The sequence below is a fragment of the Anolis sagrei genome, chromosome 1 (genome assembly GCF_037176765.1).
Source record: "Anolis sagrei isolate rAnoSag1 chromosome 1, rAnoSag1.mat, whole genome shotgun sequence".
NCBI classification, from domain to species: Eukaryota; Metazoa; Chordata; class Lepidosauria; order Squamata; family Dactyloidae; genus Anolis; species Anolis sagrei.
The window spans coordinates 40,274,136-40,293,939 of NC_090021.1; the positions used below are offsets into that span (position 1 = coordinate 40,274,136).

The following is a 19,804-nucleotide window of genomic DNA, read 5'->3' on the forward strand; positions in this document are numbered from 1 at the left end:
ACACATGCAAATAGCTTAGTATACCTGAAATCCTGTTGGCACATCCACAAATCGTCTCAGTGGTTGATGATTACAAATGTGGGTGATGATAAAGTTATACTTGGTGAAGGTTACCTGGAATATTCATTCTTCATTCCTAATTTATATCCTAACATCAGACATAAAGGTGGGAAGCGGGATTGTATTTGTTTGGCTGTGTGGCTGTAGTTCTCAAGAGACAGGGAGGATTAATACAGGGAGGAGGATACATTAATAGAGTTACAGTTTCCCTCCAGACTTTCCCATTTAACATTGGAAGCTCATCGTGAGAACTTATGAGATCATTCTGCACAGTCCTGTGTACCCAATCCAGTTTATTAACACCTGGATTGGGTTTTATGATTGTTGGTGCAAGATGCAGGCTGTCATCTACTTGCCTCTAACATTTACAGCTTTTACCTGATGTAACGGCAAAATGGAGAATAAAGTCCTTGTTGTAGGGCTGGATCTTAATGTCTAATATAAGATGCGAGAGTGAAATGGCTCTCTGTCAATACTTGGAATTGGACTGTTAGTGAAGAGGCTTCCTGTCAGCATAGCCAGTAATTTTTTCGAAAATGCATTACTTTTTCCTTTTCATCTCCACTTTCTAATGCAGGCCTCCTTTAAACCAGTTGCAGGAGAGAAGCTTCAAAGAAAATAGCAGTATGAAAAGGGAAGCTGGGAAGTTCTCATACCATGCTTTGAGAATCATAGAAAGATACAGCTAGTGTGTAATGTAACCCAGACGCTTACCAGAAGCAGGATGTTCTGTGCCCCAGGCAATCTGTACCACAGACCTTTTAGCCTTTCTCCCTTGGAATGAATTGCTTGTAGGAAAATTCCCAGTATTTTACTGAAATCTACATCTATCCAGTAGGTAATCTTGTCCTATTTTAGCACAGAAGTTTTCAGAGGATGAATTGCTTTAACAATACATTTTTTGCTATTCATAAAAATATGAATATTCCCCCTTTACCACCAAACCTGATTCTAGAGTAGGAGTGAGATTCTAAGATATGTCCAGTTTAAGAGGCCCTTTACCTTATTCCAAAATCTGTCTAATTCTAACTTCAGTTTTGTTGCATTTGCTATCATTTGCATAGAAGAATGTGTGTGTGTATATATATATATAAATAAATATAAAAATAATATTAGTGTAATCCTGTAATATAATATGAAATCCTAAATCCAGCCTGGCCAAGACATTCCCATTTTCATCAGATATTCCTCATAGGATAGCACTATCACACATTTTATCCTAATTGCAATGTCTTATTAAATTCACCTTCTGCCTCTGGTCTCATACTTGTTTGCCTTGTGCATGCGTTTTGAACAACTAGTTGTTACATCTTTTGGTTTGTCTATATTTACTTTGTGGGGCAGTTTTCTGGTCTCTGCTTTTATTTTTGTTCATACTATAAAATGGAGGGAAAAAAGAACTGGCAGTGTGTTGGATGCTATAGAGCAGTGTCTCTCAACCTGTGAGTCCCCAGATGTTTTGGCCTTCAACTCCCAAAAATCCTAACAGCTGATTAATCAGCTGAGATTTCTGTGAGTTGTTGGCCAAAACACCTGGAGACCCACAGGTTGAGAACCACTGCTATAGAGGAAAGTCAACAAAGAGTGACTTCTGAAGTGAGGATAAGTTTTAATAGCTAGGCCCACCTGCCCCCTGCACTTTCCTCTTTTAAAAATTGCTGTTTTCCCTAGTGCACTTATAGATGTTTAGGCACGCTTGCCATTAAATGGGGCAACCTTAGGCCTACAATTTGTTTTGGGCCTTAACTCCCATCGAAACCATCTAGCATGACAAGTAGTTATGGGAGATGAAATCCAAAACATCTGGAATGGTAAAGATTTCTCACTCTTGTAATAAATACTTTCTACCTGTCACAGGAGATGAATTTCTGGTTGTATTTGCTGTGTTTCCTAGTAGTCTTCAGGCAGAAGACTACTAGGACAATCCAAATACATAATACTCACCTTGGTTTGTTACTGTGCAGATTATGGAAACCTTCCAGAATTTTTTGATGTCTTAACAGCCTTGCCCAGAACATTTCATTGCTATGTTAGTACTACAAGTGATGAGAAAGTCATACTGGGTCACAAGTGTTTATGATCTGTTTTGTGAAAGCAGAGGATCCTGTGGGGATTACAATGCCTATATGTTCTTCTGGATAAGTGGGTGGTAACTCAACCTTTTTTCTAGGTTTTACCAGTAGAGTGCTAAAAGGGGACATTCTTAGGTCTAAACAGTCACCTAAAATGTGGTGGTTGTTTGTGGCCAGGAAAAGAGAACTGGAACAATAGAGTGAACAACTTACTCCCCCAAAGTGTGCCTTTGTAGTTGATGAGGAACTGAGTAACTCAGAATTAACTCACATTGCTTAGTTATTACATTCTGATGGGCCTGATTTACCCCCTTTTCTTTCTACCAGATGATGCCTTTATCAACCCTCACTTGCAGAAGATTTTTGAACGTGTGCGTCAAAGTGCAGATTTCATGCCTATAAAGCAAATGATGGTGAGAATTTGGTTTAGCAATATGACATAAATAATCTGAAGACTATAACAGAAAGCAGGATCCTGTTCTGTTTTGTACTGAAGCTTGGTGTTGCTCATGGGCAGGCTGGTAGTAAAAACAAACATTTATTACCTTTCTTACACCTAATGTCTTCCTTTTTCAGGAAGTTCTTTAAAATATATACTGTATTAATTATAGTTACTTTCTTTGAACGTTAGTTCTCTAATTCAATGGGAAATGTTTTGCTGTACTTTGTGAGTCAATTGGCACTTGAATTCATTTCTGGTTGCCTTCTACATCTTTGACTCTTGATAGTTAAACTTATGAGAAATCTTAGTATCAGATTTTGCTAGATAGAGAATGCATATACAATACTCATTTTGTGTATTCTTTTTGCTCTAGAAAACCTTGAACAATGATCTTGGCCCTAACTGGCGTGATAAATTGGAGTTTTTTGAAGAGCGACCTTTTGCTGCAGCTTCCATTGGACAGGTTCATCTGGCACGCTTGAAAAATGGCAAAGAAGTTGCCATGAAAATCCAGGTGGGCCTAGCAGTGTTCAGCATTTGTGGAGCCAGGACCCACCTTTATCTCCACCAATTGGGGGGAGGGGGAATAGAAAGTTCTGCATACCTGAAGATAGTAGAAAGTTTTCTTGTTATTGGATTGCTGTTCCATTTCTTGCTGAGCCCAGCACAGGCTAAAATGGAAAGTTACTGTTGCTGCGCCTGTTCATGTCAGTCTGCTGTCCAGAGCATAAGTGTTAAGCTGTGAAAACTGGCTTCTCCTGCATGTCAGGAATAGGGAGTATACTGAGTTGTGGTTTTCCCAGGCTCAATTTTGAAGTATTTCTTCCTGCAGTATTAGAGAGTAATAGACTAGGTTTTGAACAATGTAAATATACTTGGAAAGATGAAGCAGTAACTCATTGTGCCTCTTTCCTTTCCCCATTTTTGGAAGTTAGAACTTTCAAATTAGAATTTTTCAGTGATGCAGCAGTTCCTGGGCAAACTGTTTTGTGTTACAAGAGAATAATATTTTAAAGGATTTTGTGCCAGATCTTTTGCATTTCTCTGGTAAAGCATGTGTTTAGAAACAAGTATCTAAAAAAACCAAACAAATGACCAGCTCATAAATAATAATAATAATAATAATAATAATAATAATAATAATAATAATATTTATTTCTAGACCGCTCTCTCCCCCCAAAAAAGACTCAGGGTGGTTTACAGGTTTACACACAGAGATAGGCAAACTTTCAACAAACACATCAGAAATAATACAAAATAATGCACAATAACAACAGTAATTTTATAAATTTATAATGAAAAATATTAAACATTAAAATGGGAACTAGGTAGCAACCAATTAGACAATAATGTAAGACATGAGTGAACATTAAACATATATCATTAAACGCAGTTAAAATAAATTGCATTAAAATGGCTAAAACAAGTGTTTATTAAAAATGTATCACAGCCATTGTGTAGTTCAAATACGTTAGTGCCTTTTAACAAGTTTCTTATTCACACTTGTGAAATAAAATAACTAAATGAGATAAGCCATGACTAAATAAAGAAAAACACCCTGAACCTTTTTGTCGATACCTTCAATGATCCTTCCGTAATGCACATAGGGATGATTTCCCCTTTATTTGGCCTGTAGTTTTCTTATAATTTCCACTATGTTGTTGGTATTTGTAGATTTGTGCTTTTAAAAAAAAAACACGTTTGAGGTTGATGATGAGGCAAGGTATTTTGCTTCTCTGTTTTCTCTCTCTCCCTGTTTACGTGTGCTCAGTCAAGGATTCTAGATACAGCTGCCTCTTGTAAGCAGGATCACACAGTTAAAATAGGATTGACTAGACTAGAATCCCATCTTTGCATTTATGTTATTCCTTCTTCACCATCCTTCCAATGCTGGCGTGTTTGAAAATATCTAGAGAAACAGAGGATATGGAGAAGTGGGAGACTGGACACAAATAAAAAGACTTTGTGAAAAGGAGCTTCTTTGGCAGGGGCTTTCTTCATTGATGCATTGTACTGATTTTACACATAGTAGTATAGTCACATAACATGTTAGGGATATTGATTATTTGGGGTAATAATCTGTTTTGAGTGGCATTCCCCATCCTGGAAACCTTCATATGTATTGGGCTACATCTCCCATCTTCCCTAGCAAGTGATCATGCTTAACCATGGCTAATGTCGGCCAAAACATTTGGGAAGGGGTTGTTCAAAGGAGTAGTGATACAGTGCTTCAGGCCAACTATTTTCTCATAATTTCTCTTTTATTTTGCAGTATCCTGGAGTGGCCCAGAGCATTAATAGTGATGTCAGCAATCTGATGACTGTCCTGAGTATGAGCAATGTTCTCCCAGAAGGTAAAAAGCCACTTGCAATTGTGGGAGGGATTTTCATGGGAAGTTTTGTATTCCTGGAAGAAAGCAGCTTGTTGGGCAGCTTAAAATTTCTAGAATCTTGTTACATGTTATATGGCCTTTCTCTGTTCCTGTTGTTCTTTGAAAAATACTGGTTTAATATGCTTTGAATTCCTAAATGTGTCTAGTACGATAGGATGGGATAGATCTTATTCTTAATGTGATTACACTATTGTTTTGGGAAATAAATATTTAAAAATAGTGTCTCCTTCCATCAGCTCAACAGTGATACATACTATACTGTTTGATATATAAGGTGATAGCTTTTGTTGATGGGCACCTGAACTATGTCTTTTTAAAACACAAGGGATCCTTTTATTCATGCTGCAGGTGCTACATAAGGAGCACATGTGGGGGTATCTTTGACTTACTTGTTTAATAATTCAGTTTAGTAGGCATTTAACAAAGTTACCCATGCTTGATGTGAGGTTTGGGCTGAAAGTGTCACTGGGGTTTGAGTCTACAAACAGAAATAGTTGTTTTGAGGTTTCATCTTCTTATGTCTCCCAAGTAAAATTCTTTGGAGAGCTCCCAGGCTCTGTGAATTGTGTGTGCTGGAGCTGATTCATGCTGCTTTGAAAAAATTACATCCAGCATTTGTGACTGATACATCAAGGGAGAGAAAGAGAATAGTTTGCTGCGCAACACATTTGTCCACCTCTCCTCTGTTGTAAATCTGTGGACTTGTTGCCAGTTGTGCACAGAGGCAAACTGAGAGAACAATTTCTTTCCTTGGGTTTTCTATGCCTGGCTATGTTGAATGTTGGGCAAAGGTCCAAGGCCTTAATTTTAATCCCTGTTGCTAGATGTCATTAATCTTGGTACTGAAGAATAAAATAAAAAGCACCCACAGCTTTGTTGTGCTTCTTCTTTTTTCCATTTATGGAGAAGACGGTTTTCTTTTCTTGTGGCTGCTTATAACTCCCAAACAAGAGTGTTTTTCCAATGACACCATCCTAGTTGTCAATCTCGATGGCATCATATCCCTGCTAGTGTTAAACTTTACTTTGGCAGCATTTTGCCGAAACCCTGTAGCCTTCATTCCTGGCCTTAGAGCCATGTAATTTATGAAAGATGATTGTTTTTGTGAAATCTATCCTCAAACTCTGAGTTCTGCTACCAGTTATGTTGCTTTTTATTTAAGCCAGCTCTCTATCCAGTTTTCAATTTTGCCTTTAGGTCTCTTCCCTGAACATCTGATTGAAGTTCTGAGCAGAGAGCTGGCCCTGGAATGTGATTATAAGAGAGAGGCATCCTGTGCAAAGAAATTCAGGTGCGTTCCACTGGGATTTTCTGCTTCTCTTTATCCCCAGCCCTCCCATTTTAAAACATTATGTTGATGAAGCCCTGCAGGGTAGCATTAATGCAGAGTTTGTGGAGTCTTTGACCCAGATACTTGACTGGGGCATGTTACTGGGAACAGGAGATATTTGAAGCTGAGAAAAAAGGCTGAGTGAAGAGCAAAATACCATCCTTTTGGCAAAGCAACTCTGCTTTTATGGGCCAGACACTGTAGAGACACCAGACCTGTTAAAGGAGATTTTAACCTTTCATTGGCTGCCCCTCAGGGAACTGCTGAAGGATCACCCATTCTTTTATGTCCCTGCTGTGGTGGACGAGTTGTGCAGCTCCCACGTCCTGACGACAGAACTGGTCACAGGGTTTCCACTGGATCAAGCTGAAGAACTCAGCCAGGAGATCCGGAATGAGGTACTGTGTGTTGGGTTGGTTTCATCTTGAAGGTGACAACCTTTTCAGGCCATTTTGTTAACAGTGGAAGCCTGCTTGGGGAAAAGTGCAAGGCTGCTGCTGGGGAGGCATTTTCCATGGACAGATTCCAGGCAAGCAGAGTTGCTTTTCCGCGAAACCATCTAATAGTTGCTTTTGTGTATGGAGGACTGGAAATAGCACTTGTGAAAAGGATTCGGCTCACTTGCCTTCTCTCCCAGCAGAATTGTAGGGAGGAGGGCCATAAAGGCTTCCCACCTCAGCTCCTTCTGTCTGGCTGTTGTCAGAGTGTTTGCTGCACATGTGTCATTGTGCACAGGATCCTGACCTGCTGCTTTAGTTCTTGGACAGGCCTAGCACTTGCTTAATTTTCAGAGAACCCACAGTTGGGTTTCTGCCCTAAATGATACATTTTCAGCTACAAATACAAAGTACTGTTCATTGGTTCTTCTCCTTCAACAGACAGCTTTTGAGAGGTCAAACGTGACCTTGTAGGTAGGATGACTAGCTTGGCAAAAGTAGTCATCTTCGTTTTCCTGGGACAAGTGATGAGAAATGCATCATCAACTTATTGCACATGTGACCAAATATAGATAGGTGTCCCAGCTGGATCAACCCTAGAAGCCGAGGGCTGTTGGAAAAGTACTCACAGTAAACAAGGGGTAGAAGAGAGGTGAAGCATGGACAAAAGGGCATTGAAGCTGAATATAGTACAGACTGGAGAGTTAACTGGAGGACAGACAATTCTAGCTGCTGCCAGATTGGCAGATGGAGCTGCCTTGGGATCTTGACATACCACATTGGAGGTCATAAACAGCCTTAACAGCTGTCAGCACATCACTGAATGACAGTATAGCTTGTGCTCTCTAGGCAAGAGAAAGGCTAGCTGCTGATGGTAGGTTTTTTTTCCAATATTATAGAAAACCTTTCAAAGCCTACAACTGCCACAATCCTCTAGCCAGTATGAGCAATGGCTGAGGGATTCTTGGAGTTTATAGTCCCAAAAATATTTTTGCAATCTCTGTAAATGTTCTTGGCTTTGATTTTTCCTGTACATTCTTCCTGCCCGGGAATCTAACAAATCAAAGGCTTAGTTTGGTTGCTGGCTTTTCAATTCAATACAAAGGACACACAGTTAACAGTGTATCTCTACTATGGTTGCTTGCTCTTCATCTCAACAGTCTTGACTTGTAAGAAGTAATTGGTGCAAGGTGCTTCTCCTCCCTGACCAAATGCAGCCATGTTGCTCTCTTGTGCTGTTCCATGAATGTCAGCAGTCCTAAAACAGGTCTGCTGACCGTGCCTAAATGACAGTGTATTTGCATAAACACGTTATATCACAGTCAAAACTTCCCTTTAGCACCAGAAATGCAAGCTTGGAAGTATGTAGAATGAGGTTGGTGAATTAAATCTTGGTAGATAATATCTCAGATGGCTCTTGTTTCCTCTTCTGTCCTTCTGATGCATGTTTCAGATGATGCTAGAGTGCAGTTAAGTCATCTGCCACAAAGGAGTTATTGGCCTATTTCTCTTTGAGTGGCTTCAAACATTAATCAGAAAAGCTACACAATCCCCTTTTCAGAACTCAAACTATGTAGTTCCATGCATCCCTGAGCCAATGTTTGATGGATGAACCTTAGCTGCATCTGCTGTCAGGACATTTCGTAACATACTCCAGTTGACACGCATTCTTGGAAGGCCATGGCATACCTTTCAAGGAGTGCTAAAAATCTAAAATTGCATAAGTGAGATAGAAGATAGTGTCTGTTGCCCACCAGTGGTGTTTTCGATCCTCATCTTTTTCTCTCCTGTTGTTGGAACATCTGCAGATCTGCCACAACATACTGGTCTTGTGCTTGCGAGAACTGTTTGAGTTCAGGTATATGCAGACTGATCCAAACTGGTCTAACTTCTTCTATGACCCAGAATTGCATAAGGTAAGACCCTCTCTATGACGTGGACTAGGTGATTCCTGCTGACAGAATCGGGTTACTGTCTCTTGTCCTCTTTAGTAACTTGCTTGCTAATGTGACCCTTTAGCCAAAAAGTTGGAAGTGATTAGAGTAGTTTGGCAGCAGGAAAAGTACCTGGCATGTGATTCCCACCTCTGCTCTAGGTAGAGATTTAACTTCATTTAAAAAACACAGTGGCTTTCAGGTGTTGTCCAGAGAACCTGTTTCCTGCTAATTTGTCTACTGATAGATTTGTTTATATGAGGCATTGGTTGGGCTCTTGTCTAGTGCTAGTGGAACATGCATTTTAGAGTAAATGCCACAAAGTTGTATTTGTGGATTTCTAAAGACAAATAGTTACAAACCAGCTGAATTTTCACTGTATTCACTGTTTCTGATTTTCTGAATGAGGCTTTTGATATCATGTGATAGTGTTTACTAAATTGGCATTTGAAAATCTCTGGTCACGGAAATAGTACACAAGCTTCTGCAGCATTCGCTTATGTTCTGCGTTTCTTCCTTCAAATTCAAGATGATACATGTAGTTATCTTCCCATCTTTTTTACCCTCATAAAAAGTATGCCAGCTATAGTAACTGTATTGAGTTTATTTACTAAATGTAGTAATTTAGTGGGGAATTTGAATGAGGATATTCCAAAAATATCTGGTACTCTACAACTCCATAATGGCTCTGCATGTATATAAGCCAAGGGTTGACTGAGGATTAGCTGAAAGATGTTGCAAGAGTACCTGATTGAGTGGCATCACAAGTCCCATGAGAGGCCACATTTGGTATAAAAAAGGCATTGCCACTGCTGTGCAGCAGTGCTACAAGGTAGATATGGGTATACATTGATCAAACACCCTTGGCTGTGCCAATATTGTTGCTTTGTGATGAGGGGCTTTATAGTATCAGTTTCTTTCATTGGCTCCTTTTGGGTCGCCTTACCCAGTTGATCCTGTGAGCCCATTTAGGTCATGTGTTCTTGTCTTTGTTTCTACTGCTTACAAAACTGAAAAACAAACTGCTGTAATTTCTTAGTAATAGACTTCTTGCAAGCTCCAGCAGTTTTGACAGTGATGCCTTTTGTTCTATGTACAGGGTTCTGTTTCTAGATTTTCAAGATAAGCAATTTTTTTGAAGAACTCTGACTGTTAAGAAAAACATCAAACATTTGCAGTCTTTCCACAGTAGAAACCACTCCACATGAAATATTTGTACATTTCTTTATGCAGGTAGCCCTTCTGGATTTTGGGGCAACCCGTGGCTTTGATGAAGAATTTACAGACGTCTACATAGAGGTGAGGACTCTGCTTTTGCTCAGATCTGTTTTGTGAGCTGGAGACATGTGCTGATCATGTGTGTAGAGGGCCCCAAGCCTAGGGGTGCCTGTGTGAATTCAGAATATTTTGATACATCCCAGGAGACTCACCAAATGTGTTTTAATGCATATTTTAAAAATGAAACATTCTCAGTCAGTAGAGAATGAGCCATCCAAGAATGGGTTAATTCCAGGCATTGCTCAGGGGAAACAAGGGACCGATTACCCATTGTTTTGGAAGTATTTCATATTACATCCCTTGTCTTCCTCAGTTCTTTTTCCGTGCTTCACCCAAGAAAGCTCATATATTGGTTCCTCTTCATTCCCTTGGCTTAAATTCTTAAACTTTTGCTGCTTTCGTCCTTTGCTTTCCCTTGCCTTTGTCCTCATGGTAGTGGACAATTTGAGAGCCAGACAGATGCCCGTCAGTTTGAGCAGATGAATGAGACCCAGTTTGTTACAAGGGAAATCTCTTTTGGTGAACAATATCTGGATGAATATTCTTATAAAAACAATGGATTTTTTTAAAGGATATGCTTTCCATGCCCAGGATATGCATTTCCATGCCCAGGAAGGCTAGATTTCATATTTCCCCAACTTGGTGCCTTTCAGATGTTTTATATCCAACCCCTGCATCATTCTTGATTATTGATGCCTTTGGCTGATAGGACTATTAGTGCTGACATCTGAAGGACCTCAGCTTGGGAGAAGTTGTGCTGCTTGGCCACAATAGCTCATTGACTTTTAATGTGCTGTCTTGTGGTTCTTGTCATCTGTTGTTATTGGTAATGTTTAAAAAATATGCATCTATTACTTTCATCTAGATCTCAGATTTCTTTCCTTGTAAAGGCAGATAAGTTCTTGAACTTTCAAGCTGCTTGCATTTAAAAAAAATTATTGGCATATATTTATCATGTGTTGAAAATCCCTAGTCTTCCTGGATAATTGAGCCACTTTTGGGTTGGAGAATAAAAATTAACCTGAAGTTGCTTAATTTGAGTATCTCCCAACCCTATTGCCTTCTAGCTTTTGAAGGTTCATTTTGTTTTGTTTTTCATCTTGCAGTTAATCAAAGCTGCTGCTGAGATGGACCGAGAGACAGTGCTGAGGAAATCAATAGAAATGAAATTCTTAACTGGATACGAAGTCAAGGTACACAGCAGAAATGAAGTTTACTCTATGGTTAACTAGCGCTGTGACATCAGTCTTGTTTTACTGAAGCTTTGCTAAAGAAAGTACAATGGATACAGAGTTTTGAAATGGGAGTGTTCACAGAGAGATTCATTGGTTGCATTAGCACATAATAATAAGCCAAGTTTCTTACCTAAGCCTGGTACATGTGCATGAGGACAATAGTAGTGTATGGAGAGAGGCTTCTCCTGCTTCTTGTGGTGTGTTGCTTGCAAAGCATATGTTCTGCCAAGCTAGGGTAGAACTTACTAGCAAAAGTGTGAACCTAGGCTTCAGGCTACACTTTCTAAACCAATCCAGATTTGTAAAACTAACAGTGAATACCTCTTTTCCAAACATAACCTGCAAAGCTTTATTTCTGGCCCATCTGGTTTCCCCCCAAAGCCCAATTAGTTTGCTTTGTCATGCAGAAAGTTGTTTTGTCCAAGTGTGCATTGAAGAGCATACATTGTTATCTCAATTTATAATCTGTAGCAGGATTGAAAATTAGAATTGCAGTTTGACTGCTTGTGTAGAATCAGAATTATGGAGTTGGAAGAGACCGCAAGGGCCATCCAGTCCAGCCTCTTGCCCAGCAGGAACACACATTCAAAGCATCCCTACCAAAAGGCCATTCAGTTTCTGCTTAAAAATCTCCAGAGGAGACTCCATCACACTGAGGAAGCATATTCTACTGCCGAACAGCTCTTACCATGTGGCCTGGCCCAGGAGGACAGTCACTGATTCCTTTTTTAGACACTCTTGGAAACGCAATTCCAGGACTAGGCCTTGTCCCTTTCCCCCATTGTGGTGTGTCTAGAGAGTCCTTTGTTTCCCGAAGCTTAGGAGTAGCAGGAGACTGGAATGGTGTTTGGTTTGTGCAGTGTAAAGCAAAAAGTGAAGGGGCAGAATTGCAAGAAATGTGAAGTTGGAAGTGATGAGGTTTTCTCTACTGCATCCATGTGTGGTTTCTGATGTTGTATTCTTATGAGCTCTGTTTGATCAGAACAAAGTCCTGTCTAGCTCAGCATGCTGTTCTCATAATGACTTATGGAAAGATCACCCTCTGTATAGCCCCCTTGTCATCCCTTCTTATGATATACAGAAACATATTGCACTTGTGGTTAAGAGGTGATAAGGAGCCATCTTGCCTAAGAGCTATTGATAGTGCTATCCTCTGTGAATTTATCCACCCATCATAAATTTTAAAGATTTGGTTCAGTAGGTTCATGATCGATGGTGAATAGACAATGAAACTTACCCTTGGGTATTTGGTGCCTTTGCGATTTGGTACAGGATGTGTACTTTCGGTTTTGAATGGTTCCTCTCAGTTGAATTGTGGAGATGTAGAGGCTGGAATCAGTGTAGTAACACATGGGATGGTGGAGCTTGCTGTTTTTAATTTAAGAAGTCACAAAAGGGACAGTTTCTGAAGGTCTGTTGTGTGGATTGAATCAAACATTGAGGTAGCCTTCAGCTTCAAATGGAACAATCAACGAGACTTAGTCCCATAGTTGAAGACAGGAGCCCCTCATTTTTCTTTGTGCAGAAAAATTCTTACTGAAGGAGTCCTATTGCAAGTAAGAAGTAATTTATTATAAGATAGTAAACCAGATGCTTAGTCTTTGTACCATACTAGATTGTATATCTGTTTGCACTATGTGTGTTGGATGTTTCATGTGCTTACAGCTGTATTTTTGTGGTGTCCATATTCAGTAGATTTCTTTACAAGTCAGGTTTTGATGGGAAACTAGGCTGCTTGTAGTGTCTCTTTCTCTCTACACGCATACACACACAGAGAATACAGAGCAAGCCTCCTGACTTCTGAAGTGCCTGAAATCTGCATCTTTATTTTAGTTGTGCAAACAGTATCTGCCAGGCTAGACTTTTGTGTTTCTGGGTGGGCTTATAAAGCTGTTACATTGTTTTGTCCAGTTCACAAAATGTATTATTAAATGTAAATGATAGTTGCTCTCCCTCCCCCCCAGTATTTTTGATACATCTGTTCCATTAAGTTTGGAATGGCACCTTTTTGTTCTCTTTTCTCTCAGGCAATGGAAGATGCACATTTGGATGCTGTCCTCATCCTGGGAGAAGCATTTGCTTCCAGTGAACCTTTTGACTTTGGCTGCCAACATACCACAGAGAAGATACATGGCTTAATCCCAGTCATGCTGAAGCACAGGCTGGTCCCTCCACCTGAGGAGACCTACTCTCTCCATCGGAAAATGGGGGGTTCTTTTCTCATATGCTCCAAACTGAAGGCCAAAATTCCATGCAAGGACATGTTTCAGGAAGCCTACGGGAATTACTGGAGCAGAAAGGCCAAGAAGGAGGAGAATAAAAACTGTTAAAACACCTTGTGCTACATGGCCAATCGTCCAAATTGTGGTTAACCACCATTCGGTTTTTTCTCACAACCCCAGGATCACTGCAGAAGCATGGCAACCTGTCACCTGGAAAGAGAACGCCTGGTTTCAAGGGCAATATTGTTTGTCTATTAATCGTATCTCCTGCACTTTATACACTCACCATTATCTGTGTAACTTTGTTTTACAGGAAATGGCAATCAGCTAGTATAGGGTACCTGGAGGAAAACTAGGCAGCTGTGTTTCTTTACTATCCTAGGTATGGGCTTTCATTTTCATAGTTTAATACTAATCGCTGTGTACCTTTAAAAAAAGTAACAGCAGGTGGAGGAAAGTGAACCAAAATAAGTTGGCATTGAAATCTTATTTGTAATTCTTCAAACATTTGTGGTTTTTCCCCATTTTTAGATGTCCTTCAGGGTTTTTTGTCTAAGGTGGAATACAAATGGTTTGATATTGTGAAGAAGGTTGCCAACATAACTTACAGAGAAAACACCTATTTTTGTATCATATTTGATGGGAGTCTGTAATGGGATTTCCTGGTGGAGCAGGACAAGATGTGTACATAGGGATTTTTTATGCCTTCAGTTGTTAATTTTCAAGGAAAGTGAAGATTTTAAAGAATCAGATGCAAGAGATGTGGTGGCATATATAGAACACTCTGCTTGAAATTCAGTTGCTCTCTTCTGATTCTTTGAGTTGAATGTATAAGCAGAGGGAATGTAATACATGGAGTTCTCATTAAATGATTCAGCGGAACCAGAGCTCTAATTGGCATTTGTAGAAGCCCAACTGTGAAAATGTAGTCCTACCATTTTCATGTTTGCATCTTTGGAGTGCAACTATTGATGGAAGGCAAGTGGGGGAAACTTGTACTCTGGGCTTCTTATAGCAGTATCGAAGAAGGCAATTTGGGATTACATTGAAAAGCTTAATATACATGTAAGTAGCTGAACGCACAACCTTAAACAATTGGAGGCAAGCTGGCAAATGTATTTTGGACTTTTTGTAAGAGTTTGAAGCTGTACAACTTTCAATTGATTTCCAATAAAGAAGTGCTTGTGCAGATGACTGTTGTCCACTGACTTAGTGGAACGACTCGCATTACAGTTTTCGTTTTCACTTCAGCTTAATCCATTTTACTTTGGGAGGACTGGATACAGTATTGCCATCCAAGACATTCCTGGCACTTGTAGTCTAAAATCTTTATGCATTGGATGGAAGGCCTGAAGTGGGAAATAATGCCTTTGGCTTAATATAACTGGAATGAAATGGAACTGGAAAATTCCATTACACAGGATGATGGAGCAAGCAAAAATATTCTAAGCATATTCACTTGGAGATTCCCGCTTTATACCTTCAAGGTATCTTAGACTACAGCAAACAGGAATGTTGGGATAGTCTAAGTGGCCTTTCTATCCATAATGAACAATCTGGCACAGAAGTACTGGTAGGTTTGTAGTCCACACAAGAGACTTAATATCTGACTCAGCATTGTTTGTAGCCTCCAAAATTAATGGCCCACAGTTTAAGTGTGCATTAATGCCTTTAGGTCACATATCCCTATGCTGATTGTAAATACTGGGTATGCTTAGTTTGCTATGGGGAATGCATGGGATAGTTTGCCCTGCAGCCACTTTCCCATTCCAAAAACATCTCCTGCTCTTTATTACAGTATTGTATGGCTCTTCCTTCTCCAGCTCTGATGCGAATAGGATGCAATGATACTGAAGGGCAGGATTACATTATAATGAACTATATTGAATTGGCTAGTTTGTTAGAATGTTGTTTGTGCTGGTGTGCCAGAAGAGTTGCTCTTCATTTCATTATGCTATCTGCCATCCTACTGCCCTCTGATAGCCTGCAAACAATATTAGCAAGTATTCTCTTCACATTAGTTCTATTCAGTTTTCAAAAGTCACAAAAGACATATGACCATTGTAGAAGCTAAATGCTATGAGTCGGATCCAGTTTTCATCACATGCAGCTAGGCTGCTGGAAGATTTCTTCAATCGCTTGAAATGTTCAGGCAGAGCCAACTACCAATAGAGGAATTATATCCAACCTTTCAACTTGAAAAATGAATTGCCGTATTTCATCCCACAGTAGTTGACACCATGTAATAGTAACTCCCCCATTTTGGGTGTGGCAAATTTTTGTATTCCTTGTGTAATAGTTGCAGAGTCATTCTCACAAGGCAAGACAGTTTAAAAACTGAAAAATGCAGGTCTCTGGAGCTCCACTCTTCCTTCCTCTGAAGCAAGACGGTTTAAAAAACCTGAAATGGAGGTGTCTGGAACTCAGGCCTTTCTCCAAAGAGCTCAATTTCTGATTTTGTAGACTGCCTTGCCTTCAAAAAATGTAAGAATGGAGGGGCATCTCTTCCCCTCCTTTCTCAAAGCCAAAGCAGTTTTAAAAAAACAATCAAACAGAAATGGAGCTGGTTGAAGCTGGATCATCCCACCTTCTCCTCTTTTGCAGGTAAGGCATTTTATTTATTTGTTTTTAAAAAACACAAACCAGAGTATCAAAAGGAGATTTTTTTCCTCACATAATAGTCCCACCCCCTTTTTTGGAAAAAAAAGGGGGGGGGGAAGTGTGACTATTATGTGATGAAATAATGTATGCATAGTGATAATCATTTCATCTTTCCTGAATCAGTTGCAAATTGAAATTAAGAGTATTGGGTAAAATAATTTCTTACATCATACTTTCACACCCCATTCAGCTTTTTCTTTGCGAAAAACACTAGCTTACAGTATTTGTTTGATGAACATAAAGATAACATAGCTAAAGAAAGCCTGAGTCCTACTTATTCTTACTGACTTGACAGTTACAATCATTGGATAAAAAAACCATGAATATGAATCGATGAAGTGAGGAATCTACATGATTAAGCTCTCAATGAATGCTAAATAAACCCAGTAGGAAAAAAAATGCACCACTGTGGACTGATCCTAACATGTTGCTGACAGGGAGGCTGGGCTATACAAAAGCCAATAGCTCCTGACATGTACTAGCTACCTGATGAGTCAGTTCTTGAGAGTTCATAAGGGAATGTCACATTATTTTAAACATGGTTCAACAGCATGATGGAAGGCTATCTAGTAGAGATTCCTAATAGATTTTCAGGCTTCCTCTTAGGAAACGTAGAACTCTGCGTCTTATCTCCCATAATGTTCACATGATGCATAGGTAAGTTTATATAAAGAATGATTGAAATGTATAGTAATGCTTCAATTGCAAAGCATAAAAGGTCTCTTGAGTAAGAACTTACAAAAACCTTAGCTGAAAACGATTACTTTTTAGTACTTTTTGTAAATGTCATTTCATAATTGTTTAGGCATTATTTTCTAATATAATCCAACTCTTAACAGTGTAGTGTTCACCCCACTCAGTAAGAAAAAAATCCCCATTAATTTGGGGTGGGCTCAAGGAGGAAGGCACGAAATGTGTGGAGGATGATTAAAACACAAAGAAAAGTATAAAAAGCTGACAAGGGGCCTATTGAGCCCAAACCTTTGCAAGCCAATTGGGTTCCCTGGTGCTTTGTGACAAAACTGCATGGACATTGTTTAGTCTGCTTGTTACTTCTAACACATTTCCTGGTACTTAGCAGTCTATTTTATGTCAACTAGCTCTTTTCTTGGAAAAATCACTAAATTACAAGTAAGGTTTTCATGCTGGTCACAATTGGAAGAAAAAATGTATTAGGACCCCCCCCCCCCAAAAAAAAAAAAAAAAACAAAAAAAAAAAAACCAAACCAAAACAAGGACACCAGGGTCATGATTTCATCCAAAGTATTATATTTAACAAGTGGAGGGAGGAAGGATGGGGCAGGGGAAAATTGGTTTTCATGATTTTTCAACCATTTGTGAAATATTTCTTTAAGGGGGGAAATAAATTTGAACATGGATTCATCTAATAATGAAATACTGTATTGTCGAAGGCTTTCATGGCCGGGATCACTGGGTTGTTGTAGGTTTTTCCGGGCTATATGGCCATGAAAATTGGCTCCAGAACATGGCCATATAGCCCGGAAAAACCTACAACAACCCAATGAAATAGTGGCTTGTGTAATACTAGGATTAGATACATTGCTGGTTATAAAGTTGATTTTTCTAAGAGGTAGACCTTTTCCTAAAAAGCACAGAGGTAATGCCAATCAATTCAACCCTTCCCTTCCTGCTCTGGGCATTTGATGCTATGAAATTTTACGTCCTCTAGATTGGAGCAGTAACATTTTAAAATCTTCTGACCATGTTTTTATTCCACCTCAAATTGAAAGGGATAGTGTGTCAGCAGGCGTCAGCAGGGATTTTTCAGTTCTCAGTAATAACAATAAACTTGTGTGTCAGCTGTACCCATACCTTGAGATGTCAGATGGTTTTCCACACTTTAGTTACACCCCGCTTGGACTACTGTAACACTCTTTAAGTGGGGTTGCCTTTGAAGATAGTTTGGAAGCTTCAACTTGTGCAGAGATCGGCAGCCAGATTGCTAACTGCTATACAGGGAGCAAACAATTCCCATGTTACGGAAGATCCACTGGCTGCCGGTATGCTTTCGGGCTAAATACAAAGTGCTGGTTATTACCTATAAAGCCCTAAACAGTTTGGACCCAGACCTGTTTGGGCATTGCAATCAGTGGAGGGAGCTCTGCTCTCGATCCCACCTCAAGCACGGTTGGTGGGAACGAGAGAGGGGGCCTTCCCTGTGGTTGCCCCATCCCTCTGGAACTCCCTCCCTAAATAAATCAGATACCCCCCTCTTAAAAGAAACTCAATTTCTGTGAATTAGCTTACAGAGAGGAAGGAAAATAGACTAATACTGATTCTACTTTGAGACGTTTCTGGCAACAAACAATTTAAAATTATGGAGATCTATATTTTGATATGTATTTTAATCTGCAATTCTATTTGATATGTTTTATTTATATGTTTATATATTTTGATCAATTTCTGTTTAATTGTCTATTATGCTTTGTACTGGCATTGAATGTTTGCCATTTTACTTTGGAAGCCTTCCTGAGTCCCCTCAGGGAGAGAGGGCCGGTTCAAAATAAAGTATTATTATTTAAAGGAAAATATACACTGATCCTGCTCTAAAACATTGCCTGCAGGCTGCATGTAGCCCTTAAGGCCTCCTGATTTGGGAGCAATCTTTTGATGCCCAAACTGCCTAAAAATACAGCATTTCAAATATCCAGCCCTGCAACTTAGCATCCCTAAAATACCAAATAAATAAAATAAAAAGTTGTTTGAAAATTTACCAGAATGACAACTGTAATTGACATTGTATCATTTCGAGCATAATGAAGCTCACCAGCGCAACCCATTGAACAGGTGTTAGAATGTAAAGTGCAGCCCTCCACCTGTTTTGGCCTTCAACTCCTAGAAGCACTTGCAGCATGTTTGTGGGTGAGAGCTGGTTTGGGGAAAGGTCTACTCCCTCTTAAGTTAAATTTTCAGGAGTTTAATAGAACAGGGAATATTAATGTCAGGAAATTGCTCAGATGAAAGACTAAACCTCTCCTAGTCCACTATCTTGCTAGACTATGGGGGCAATTGGCCGACATAAGCCTGATAATATCCTGCATCAGTAAATTAGCACAACTCCTGGAGGCACAAGACATTAGACAATGCCCTGGAATACTATATCAACAAATGGTACCACTGTTCTGCAAGAGTGCCTGTTAAGAAGGCTGAAAAAAATATTTTACTACCTTTTCTGAAACGAGCATCTGAAAGCAACCAGTAATGAGCACTCTTGAGTAACACAAAAGTATATGGGTTAACCCTGAAATGCAACCATAAAGTCTTCCAATGAAGCATGTGCAAATTAGTCTGTAAGAAGCACCTTCGTCTTGGACATGTGCACACTCTGTTCGGAAGCTCCTACTTTCAAGATGATGTTGCTGTCAAATTTCTTTACTTCTGTATCCAACAATCTTTGGCCTCTATCTGTACAATGAAACTGTACTATCCTCCTGAGCATTTCCCATTTCCTGCAACCTATTGATTCCTTTTCTTCCACCCCTTATACTTGCTCCCTTCCCATTCACACTGCAGACCTGCAGGCAGGGAGTTGCACAAGGAGACAATGGTTGGCCTTGTGGAGGAAGGCTGTTTTGAGACAGTACATCAAATCCTCCAAAACAGTCTGTGCTGATGCTTCTAAGGTAAGATAGTTCTCTGTCTGAATTTATATACTTATTCTATAGTTTCACCCCTATCCACTCACTCCAGAAAATGCAAGGGAAAAAAGACAAACCATC

General features: G+C 39.6%; 1 protein-coding gene across 2 annotated transcripts in view; it reads left to right on the forward strand.

The window, feature by feature from the left end:
- Positions 1–14,594, forward strand: part of COQ8A (coenzyme Q8A) — a 55,978-nt gene extending 41,384 nt beyond the window's left edge. For both annotated transcript variants that reach the window (XM_060754164.2, XM_060754165.2), the window contains 9 exons: positions 2,460–2,545; positions 2,948–3,088; positions 4,847–4,928; positions 6,165–6,258; positions 6,554–6,695; positions 8,543–8,650; positions 9,902–9,967; positions 11,053–11,139; positions 13,209–14,594. In XM_060754164.2, coding sequence (XP_060610147.2) covers positions 2,460–2,545; positions 2,948–3,088; positions 4,847–4,928; positions 6,165–6,258; positions 6,554–6,695; positions 8,543–8,650; positions 9,902–9,967; positions 11,053–11,139; positions 13,209–13,511 — 1,109 coding nt within the window. In that variant the 3' untranslated portion in view covers positions 13,512–14,594. The remainder of the gene's footprint in view (positions 1–2,459; positions 2,546–2,947; positions 3,089–4,846; positions 4,929–6,164; positions 6,259–6,553; positions 6,696–8,542; positions 8,651–9,901; positions 9,968–11,052; positions 11,140–13,208) is intronic.
- The last annotated feature ends 5,210 nt before the right edge of the window (positions 14,595–19,804 follow it).